A 10,424-nucleotide genomic window follows, 5' to 3' on the forward strand; every position below is an offset into this window, starting at 1 on the left:
TTGGCGTGTGTGTCATTTTTACCCAAATGCAGCTTTAATGGCAAAGTTTGTTTGCAGACAGTAGGGGGCAGTGAAGAGCAGGGGCATGTACTGGGTGAACAGAGGCGTCCCTGGTGAACTGATCTCTAAATAGCAGCGTACAGTGAAGAGGAATCTAGGACTGACTAGAATAGAGACAAGGCTGTCACAGGATTTGTAAGTATACATAATGCAGAGGCTTGGCTTTGTTCAAAACAATTCCTCTTTTTTTTTCTTTTTTTTGTATGATACAAACTTCATATGGAAAAATATAGAATAAATGCATAGACAGTTTCTCTTTAACAAGAAAATTCAAAGTCCACCCTATATGGATGTCTGCTTGGCTCAGGACTGGCTTCTCTCTACTGGATCTTCAAGGATGTCCACAGCCGTCTTTCCCACATTGTCCATCAGGTGGCGCCACTTTGGGGCCTCAATGGCATCCAGAAGAGCAGCCAGCTCAACCTCCAACTTTTCAACTGTGTCCTCCACTTGCTGCAGGAAGCGTGACACATGCGTGGTTGACAAGTAAATAATACATTAATAAGTTGTAGTATGAATAATAGAATCATCACTGATGAATAATGAATCTGAATGAATAAAACAGTTTCCCAAAACAGCTGGTAACGCAAGGTAAGGTCTGAGTAGGACTGGGGTTTGCTGGATGAGATGATGTAGAGATCTGGGGCCCGTTCTTCGTACGTCGCTTACTACATCCAAGATCAAATGAAACATCCAAGATCAAATCATCGCGCTAACCGTGAGCTCGCTAATCCGGTTCCCCGAACACACCTGCTGTTGACGATTACTACAGCTGGACGCAGGAATGTGACATCACTGGGTGTCGTAAAAGGGGCTACGCATCGATAGTAGAAACATTGATCGGCAACCCGCTGATTGGTCGGCGAAAATGTCCAAGGGGCGTGCTCGGTATTTTCCGGCAGCAGAGCAAGAACTCATGAGTGAGGGATTTCAGGAGTTTCAGAGTTTAATTAAAACGCAAGAGAACACTGCAAAGGCTGCAAAAGCAAGGAGAGAGGGCTGGCAGAAAGTTGCTGACAAATCAAACTCGTAGGTAATTTAATAATAATAATAATAATGGATTGGGTTTATATAGCGCTTTCCAAGGCACCCAAAGCGCTTTACGATACCACTATTCATTCACTCCCACATTCACACACTGGTGGAGGCAGCTACGGTTGTAGCCAGGCTGCCATATCGCGCCATCGGCCCCTCTGGCCAACACCAGTAGGCGGTAGGGTAGATCTATCATATGACACTATATTGTCCAATATCATATGGCATTATATTATATTATAATATGTTATATTATATCCCCTTTCACATTAGAGCCACAACAGGACCCACAAGAACATGGGAACAAGTAAAAGTGGAATACAGGAGTATTCTACAGAATGGTAATATTTATCTCTTAGATTGCTTTGCGTCTCTTGGGAAGGTAATACTGGCCTGTAATACTCTGTTAGTTTGTTCATAACAGCAACCAAGAAAAGGGCAGAGGAAAAAAAGACAGGTGGTGGTCCTGCACCCCCTCGTCAACAAGTTGGTTAAGTAAATAATACCCTCACGGGAATATCGATATCTCTCTATGAGCACACTGTCGCGCTGAGCTAAAGGATCCTGTCTGTCCCGCAATATACGCTGAATTCTGAGGACTCTCCTTATCAATCTTGCACCTTCCGCAATGGGTGGCTCGCGTATACGGACAGGACATGGCTGCGACAGGCTTCCCAAATCCACCTTCGCTTTTATAGCCGTGGTCTCTCATCTTGATTACACGAAGTAATTTACAATTACTACTCTGAAATATGAATTACATCTGTAATAATCACATACATGTAATAGAATGTTAATAGTACATTTCCCTTTTTTAGGGAATGACCTGTATGTATCTGTGTGACATCAATAAAAGGATCAAGTGCTGCATTATCTTTAGTTACATTGATAATATTTATTTATGGTGAAACAGTGGAAAAATATCGCTGTTGCTTTCGTATAAATGAAGCGGACATACCTGCGTGGCCGCGATCTAATCCTGTTTACATAAAGTAAACCTGCTCCCGAGCAGGTTTACGCTTACGGCTCTGTTGCTATGACAGCAAGTCCCGGATGAGCTTCGGGGAACCGACTGATCCAGGATCACGCGAAATCGTCAACAATCTAATCCGGCTAACCTACTTAGCGAGGTACGAAGAACGGGCCCCTGGAGTAGATCACTAGTGTATTAATAATGTTATGAAAAAGGAAATGTTGAGGAATATTGGGCATTCATTCTGTCAAAACCAAGGAGGGAGGGACTTCCAAACCCTGATGGTTTCAAACCACTGAGGCCTAAATGTGAGGTTAGATTAGAAACTACACCTTCTCCACTACATCCAGGCGGTGGTGAAGATTCGTGTGCTCCTGACAGGCGCTTGAACGCACTGCTTGAGGCAGAAGGTGGGGCTCAGGACCTGAAAACACATTAGATGTATACTCAGTGTTACAGATGCACAGTATAAGCAAACAAGATATAATAATGAATCATGAAAGGTACTTAATAATATGCTGTTTTTAACACCGTATGAGAGACGAGAATAAGGAGATGAATTTATTCCTGTGAGCTTAACAAAACTTTAGTCACACACTACAGGAACTAGCCAGCTGATTAGGAGAGCTGAACTAAAAGACGGATCACTCATCTGTTTTATATCAGCTCAGAGTTGTGTAATCCTAGGCTCACTGTGTTCACGCAGGATTGGAGGTAAATTAGAACAATGCAACTGCATGCAAAGATAATGCAAAAGCAGGCATGTTTTTACGGGACATGCAGCTGCTGGTCACAGTTTAATTATGCACGGGAAGCACATCATTTAAACATGGCAGTGTCTTAGCAGTGCATAGCCATAAGATGTGAAATCTGCCATTTACCTACAACTCTGGGCTTAATAGGGCTGTTATCCCCCCAAAGCATGAATACATTTAAAAAATAGAGCAAGCCTCAAATAATAACCACATGGGTGTGGTTCAAACTGAATATTCTTGCCAACATACTGTAGCTTTACGAAGAATAATGTACAAACTCTTGCCTCTTGTTTCTAACATCATTGTAACCACTAAATAAGAAATAAAGGCACTTCCTGTCAACATTGCTCATATCTATGAGTCCAAAGTGTTTTTTATACACAATATTTGGCAACCTAAAACCCTTTGTTGGCAAACCGTGTGGAGTTTACCACATCATGGGAAATGTTAACAGTCTGATGAAAATCTTGATGGGTCTTGATAATCATTCAGAAATAAAACAAAATCCAATTAAATCCAGTTCGTTCCTGCTTTATGAGATAATAGCCGTACTTGACGGGTGGGTAAACAGAGTTCGTATCTTGTGGCCATGCATTACTAAGATGTTGCCACAGTGCCTTATTAACTTGTGGTCAGGACTTCATTATCACATTCTCATGTATTACTGACTCGTGGTGAAGCAAAATTTTGTGGCTACCCACTAATATTTCTTCCATCCATGTCACCAAAAAGGCTCTGGATTTGTTAGCTTGAGTGGCAGCTCGGGGCTTTGTCAAACTGTTTCAAAAACCGAGAGAGAAAAGGAGTTAAAAGACAACAAGACTGGAGGGAAATATGAGAAGAAGAAGAGTTCATGGTGAGGTGAATTAGTCTAAGGACAAAAAACACTCCCAAACTGGCGTCTGTGCTAGCTAGCTTGCATCTATCATCATCTCTACATTTGTCTCACTGAGTGTTTGAGGATGAAAATGTATTTCCTGCTCTGTCTGAGAGGTTTTAGAGGAGCTTGTGGCTGATTTTGTTCCCTTCAGACAAAGCCAGTTTCATTATTTCTTATGTTTTCCACTATTTCTGTCAAGCTAAGCTAAACAATTGACTGTAGTTTGAAGTTTTCTTACTACAATGATCGTACCATATGAATGTATATGCATCTACAGTCACGAAAGTCAACAGAGTTTTGTTTGACTAAACACTTAAAAACATGGTGACCAATTAGAACTGAAGTCCTTATATATCATAGACATACGATAATAATTCTTTCTAGCCAAGCTGAAGACAAACAGGACTTAAACCCTACGCCAAGTACTCCTAAAACTATGTGAAACCTTTCGTTTTTAATTTTTTGTGTTGTCTCTGTGCCGTTAACATTCATATTATAGAGAATATTAATATATTTCAAATATAAATGAATTATTCTGAAGGTTAAATAATCAGCCTGCAGATAAAACCTTCAGATTGCCTGCAAACGTGTGAATCCAGTAAGATACCATGTGTACTTTAAATGCGATTTTAAGTTATTGATGGGTGCTGTGTCCCTAAGCCCCTTGAATGTGTCTTTTAAATCTATATGTTAAATGCGTGCAGCGTTTGGCCATGCAAACACAACGGTACTCCATGTAAACAAGCTCAAGAATTACACGTTGGGTTTAGTTTGTCTTTAAAACTGAAAAGGTTTCTGTGCAGATTGACTTTATCTTGCAAAGAAAACAAATATCAAAGTTTATATTATTGTTACATGTCCTTATAAAGAAACAAGTCTTTGCCATCTGATGTACATCTTTAATGTAGAGCTGAAAACTAACCAGAGGAAATGTGCTTTTAGCTTATGTTGTTTATCTGCTCGTTTCCAAATGCAATGCTCCTTTTAACAGTTTATATTTTCTTGAATTATGTGACTCTTTAGTTAAACAGCAGCCGATTGATCAGGCCTACTTGAAGGCCACAGTTAGTATGCTGAGGAGACAGCCGTGATGCTTGGTGTTAATTCGCTTCAGCAGGCCAGAGAGGGCCACATGCATTGTCCCAGGCATTTCCCTTCTCACACTTAAGTTTCCAATTATCTGTTTCTCTTTGAAGCCCGGGTATTTGGGGGACGCTTCCGTTCACTTGCAGCTCTCTGCTTCTTTTTTTAACGTCTTCTTATCGGCGACAGGCCAAGCTCCCCTTGATAGTATTTATTCTTTATAAAGTAAAGTGACTGTCTCATCCACTGGCTGAATGCTTGCAGCTGTGAAGTCACTCTCATTTAGAAACAACGAAACACTTGGTGTGAATGTAGACGGCTAAGGCTTGACAGCATGTTATTGAGAATTAGTGATCTTTATGAAGTGTTTGGCTGACCCTGACCCCTAACTAAGTATTGTAGTTAGGGGTCAATTAGTCATTTTTTCTTTTGTGGCCAACACACAAAGAGTTGTACTCCCTTGTTCAGCTGTACCTGAACATCAAGCTGCCCTGATTTTACCACAGCCTCTCATGGAAACATTTTTACAAGCACCATTATGGTGTCCAGCGAGTGCCAAGTTCAGTACATGCAGGAATCGGGCCAAGAAAGAGCGATGGATGATGGAAGGTACATTAAATTCATCAGGCTTCCCAGCAAGCGGACTAAGCAGATGTCTGCCTCGGTGTGTGCTCCGCAGTGGGGGTTTTGTTGCACTCACTCTTGTGTATGAGGACTTGGCAAAGCTCGCTGCTTTGATTTGACAGTGACAGATGAATTATGAAAAGTCTGCAAAAGACATGAAGTTTTCCTACACTGGATCTACACTAAAGAGCCAGATGTGAATTTATCAAAGTGGCGGTTCTCGCTGTTGCATCTCACAACAACCACAATCTTTTGTTGTAGTGAATGTGCTGCTGGTTTCAAAATCAAAAACAACAGGGGGAAGAAAGGGGGATCTGGTTGGGAGTGAGGGGGGCTGAAATCCCTCCAAACCACAACTGCGCTTCCATCTAAGTGTCAGCGTGTACACAGCGCAGCCTGCTCTTTTAGAGTAAAACTTGCAACGGGGAGCTACATGCTGAAGTTTGTGATGTATGTGGCGCCCACTGAGTCTGCCTTTTTTTGCAGATGCAATAAAAAGGGGCGGATGCGAAATCGCCAGCTTGTGTTAACAAACGGCAAGAAGGCATTTGTTCCTGTTTATGTTGGCATGTGCTTTCAGGCCATCTCGCTGAAGACTGTTTTTCCTCTTTCAGAGCTCTTCCAAGAGGTTAAGAAATGCACATGCACACGTAAACACACATCAAGAAAACACACCACAGGAAAAGCAAACACAGATATGACGATCTAACACAGCTGCAGCTGAGGACAAAGGTCAACTACCTGGTGTGTGTGTTGAGCGTGTTTGTATGTGATGCTTTGCATGGCTCTCTATAGGAGAGCAGGAGTTCAGCTGAGTGTAAAATTGAAAAGTCAATACAGGTCAGAGCTCACTGTTTAACTGACAGCCACATTACTTTTAAAGTTTAAGCTACAAGTCAGCTGACATTTCAGACCTTTCCTCCTTACTCCACACTGCTGACATCCAAACTGACACTTTGGTTGGGTAACTTTACCTTCTCCTTTCAGTTTAAAACCTTCTGCAGTACTGGTCTGTTGTAGTAAAGAGAGAGCTGAGCATAAAAGCACAGTTGGTGATTTACCAGTGGACCCATATTTCTACTTCTACCCATGGTCACGAGCTTCTGGCAATGACAGAAGGAATGAAATTACTTCCCCTGGGGTGGTGGTACTCTCAAATAGATATAGAGTGAGAAGCTTGGACACTTGGAAAGGGTTCAGAGTAAAACAGCCTCCTGGAAGCCTCCTAGAAGCAGAAGCAGGAGAGAATACATCTCTCGGCTGGCTTGGTCTTGGTATCCCACTGGAAGAGCTGGAGGAGGTAGCTGGGAAGCGGGAGGTCATCCCTGCTTACACGTGAATTATACTTCTGCGTCAGATCTACTTTGTACCTAACACCAGAACCAGAACCCCATTTTAACAGCCTTCTATGTAACCTGACATGAACCTCCTGAGAAGTATAACTACACGCCAGGTCGATGCATACCACAATGACTTGAATGGTGTGGAAGGTTGGTGATACAAGATTTCAGTTACTGCATAAATTAGGACAGAGATTTCCTGTAGAGGTTTAAATCAAGCTATGGATGGATGGATGGATGGATGAATGGATGGATGGATGGATGGCTGATGCATGGATGGATGGATGGATGGATGGATGGATGGATGGATGGATGGATGGATGGATGGATGAATGGATGGATGGATGGCTGATGCATGGATGATGGATAGAAGGATGGCTGCTAGATGGATGGATGGATGGATGGATGGATGGATGGATGGTTGGCTTGATGGATGGTTGGCTTGATGCATGGATGATGGATAGAAGGATGGCTGCTGGATGGATGGATGGATGGATGGATGGATGGATGAATGGATGGATGGATGGATGGATGGCTGATGCATGGATGATGGATAGAAGGATGGCTGCTAGATGGATGGATGTATGGTTGGCTTGATGGATGGATGATGGATGGATGGCTGGTTCGGTGGCATGCAGTGACTCCAGTTTAGTTGACACATCAGTCAGCTGAATGCTACTTTCAGCTGACTGTGAAATAACTAAAGACAGCACTAGCCGTGCTTTGCTTGAATATAATCAGCTGATTGCACTTGACTTCACTTTTCACTGACACTTCCATTCTTTCATGTAAAAACAAACGAACTTGAACTATTTTCAGCGTGTTAAGTTCATCAGAAAAGCCATCTGGTTTCTGTGCGTACAAGTCAACTGTCACGTCCACTGCTTTTGCCTCTTGCTCTGTGACAGTTCAACTGTTTTCACTACTTTTTCTTTTTGTAGCATTTACATCTTTTCTTTTTAATATAACTATTGTATGACCCAATTATCTTTTCATACTTAGTGTGTGAAATAAAGTTTTTAGATGACATCAACTGTGGTCTGTGTGTTTGTGTGTGTTCACTCTGTTTGCTTCCTGCAGTTGGCCATTCTTGTAGTATGAAGTCAGTGTAATTCACACTCTGAGGCTGTCACACACAGATTTGGCTCTGAGGGATTGTCCCACATATTTCTGAATTTCCATTAGATTTCGGTGACACTGGAACACGCAGAGCTCAGAAATGCTGGTTTGAAGCGGCAGATGAACACGATACATGAAGTGATCGTTTGAGAAATACTCGCAACGTATTCGCTCAAGTGTAGCCAGAGCTGCAGTTAAATTAGTAACAGATGTGCTGGCAAAATCCCGAACACACTCAAACATGCATGATGTCAGTTTGGCGCTCATGTGAGCACGCACACACAAACACACACACACAGACGCACACACATCTGTAAACCTCTAAAGTCTATTGCACTGTGCTACAAACATGTAGTAGGATGGAGATGATCGGATGTATCTCCACTAAGCTGATCCATAAATCAGTTTTAGCAAATCAAAACGCTGATCTCTGTTCTGTGTTCTCTGACTCTTCCTGTTTGACCTGTGACCCCCACCTCCACCACGATACACACCGCACTTACCTGCTGCGGCATAGCCAATCAGGAGGAGGAGGAGTCCAATCGAGGAGCCGGAGGGGCAGCTCATGATGAAGACAGAAACCTGGCGGGCAGCTGGTGGCAAAGAGTGAGGAGTGTGAGAGAAAAGAAACAAAGAAGTGAGAGCCCCGAAATCTCTTTTAACTCAAAATTAGGATAAAAACCCAAAGATTTCTGCTTCCATAAAGCTCTTCCCTTCTCCCTCTCTGCCCCGTGTTCGGTCCTTTGCTTTCTAATCCTTCCCTCCCTGACTTGGTTGAGCTCACTTTCCTAATGAAAACATTAGAAGCGGGACAAAAAGTTCAGATTCTGGGAAGGGGCGGGAGAGATGTCTGGGGAGGGGACTCCTCTTTTTCAGCTGCACACTGGCAAGCCTTTAAACAAGGTTGTATTTAGTTTTGAGTTACTGGCATTCATCCTAAAAAAAGTACCTGTGGAGGCTTGTTGTTTTTGTTTATATGGAAGATAGCAAACTAGCCACTTTATTAGGTACAGATGAGGACAAAATTATTAGACGACCCCCCCCCCCACCAAATTTTCCCAACTGCTGTTTTAAGAGAACAAGGGACTTTCAACACAGTATTTCTAAGCATTCGAGTTTTCTTTAGAAAGCATAAATGATTTCTTTTTGCACAAATATCAGAATCATTTCAGAAAAACACCCAAAACTTCAGGAAAGGTTTGAGCTGTGAGATAAGAAAGCACCAAAATAAAAAACAGTTTAGGCTTAATAAAAGAATTGGTGATGCCCAGAAAGCAGGAGATAGACACACAAAGTTATCACAGCATTTCCATGCATCAAGACGTGGAGTGAGAAATATCATCAAGAAATTCAAAGAGAGCCACACAGTATAGAAGAAGCCTGGCAGAGGGAGCAAAAGATTTCAAAGACTGGAAAGAAAACTAGCGAGAGACGTGTCTAATGACAACTGTTAATACACTCGTGAACGACTTAGTCAAGTCAAGAATTGGAGTCTCAAAGAAGACACAGACCGAGAGAAATGCCTTCAAGCCAGACTAAAGTGTGCTAAGGACAACCTGGAGAAAGGGTATTCATACTGGAAGCATGCCCTTTCGTCAGATGAGATGAAACTGTTTATGTTTGGAGAAAGAACAATCAGAAGAACACTGTCCCCACAATGAAACACTGTGGCGGGAGTATTAAGCTGTGGGGATTATTCAATGTTTCTGAAACTGAGAATCTCATCAAAGTTTGAAGGAATCATGAAGAAAGAAGGATATATGAAGATTTGATTTGATTTTGTCTTCCAACGCAACAGCAGCATGGGCTGGGATTGCTCAGGAGACAACTGCTAAGACACTGCAGGCTGTTATTCAGCAAAAAAGGACACATAATCGACCATTAGCGTCAGGTGGGCTAACAGCCAATCACGTGGCAGCAACTCGGTGCATTTAGGCTGTTAGAGATGATCAAGACAACATACTGAAATTCAAACTGAGCATCAGAATATGGAAGGAAAGTGATTAAAGTGATTTTGAATGTGGCAGACACACAGGACTAAGTGTTTTGATATCTTCTGATCTTCTGTGATTTCCCCACAACCGTCTCTAGGATTTAAGAACAATGGTCCAAAAAGGAAAAAAATATCCGGTGAGTTAAAAGTTTTCTGGGTGAAAATGCCTCGTTGGCATCACAGAATAGCAAATAGGAAAGCAACAGTAACTCAAATAACTACTTGTTACAACCAAAGTATGCAGAAGAACTTTGTCTTTTACCCTGTCTTCCTTCTCTCACCCCAACCGGTCACAGCAGATGGCCCCGCCCCTCCCTGAGCCTGGTTCTTCTGGAGGTTTCTTCCTGTTAAAAGGGAGTTTTTCCTTCCCACTGTCGCCAAAGTGCTTGCTCATAGGGGGTCATATGATTGTTGGGTTGTTCTCTGTATGTATTATTGTAGGGTCTACCTTCCAGTATAAAGCGCCTTGAGGTGACTGTTGTTGTTAAATTTTTTTTTTTTTTTTCTAAATGACATCAGAAACAGCAGTATGCGACATTACGTGATGGCAGAGCTTCAGTTC

General features: G+C 42.3%; 1 protein-coding gene across 1 annotated transcript; it reads right to left on the reverse strand.

Moving 5' to 3' along the window:
* Nucleotides 1–12: 12 nt before the first annotated feature.
* On the reverse strand, nucleotides 13–8,647 carry LOC146561469 (placenta-specific protein 9-like). Its single transcript, XM_085297587.1, has 3 exons — nucleotides 8,373–8,647; nucleotides 2,401–2,492; nucleotides 13–513 (listed from the first exon to the last, which is right to left on the reverse strand). The coding sequence occupies exons 1-3, from the start codon at nucleotides 8,434–8,436 to the stop codon at nucleotides 364–366; spliced, it is 306 nt and encodes a 101-aa protein (XP_085153713.1). The 5' UTR covers nucleotides 8,437–8,647; the 3' UTR covers nucleotides 13–363.
* Nucleotides 8,648–10,424: the final 1,777 nt, after the last annotated feature.

Source organism: Mchenga conophoros, linkage group LG13 (assembly GCF_057382185.1).
Source record: "Mchenga conophoros isolate Kocher_MC1m ecotype Shallow Benthic linkage group LG13, M_conophoros_male_GT1.1, whole genome shotgun sequence".
NCBI classification, from domain to species: domain Eukaryota; kingdom Metazoa; phylum Chordata; class Actinopteri; order Cichliformes; family Cichlidae; genus Mchenga; species Mchenga conophoros.

Coding starts and splice junctions, on each gene's coding strand:
- LOC146561469 (XM_085297587.1), bottom strand. CDS start 8,436: ATGAGCTGCCCCTCCGGCTCCTCGATTGGACTCCTCCTCCTCCTGATT. Junction 2,493..8,372: donor GATTGGCTATGCCGCAGCAG/GTAAGTGCGGTG, acceptor ATGTGTTTTCAG/GTCCTGAGCCCCACCTTCTG. Junction 514..2,400: donor GCCTGGATGTAGTGGAGAAG/GTGTAGTTTCTA, acceptor CGCTTCCTGCAG/CAAGTGGAGGACACAGTTGA.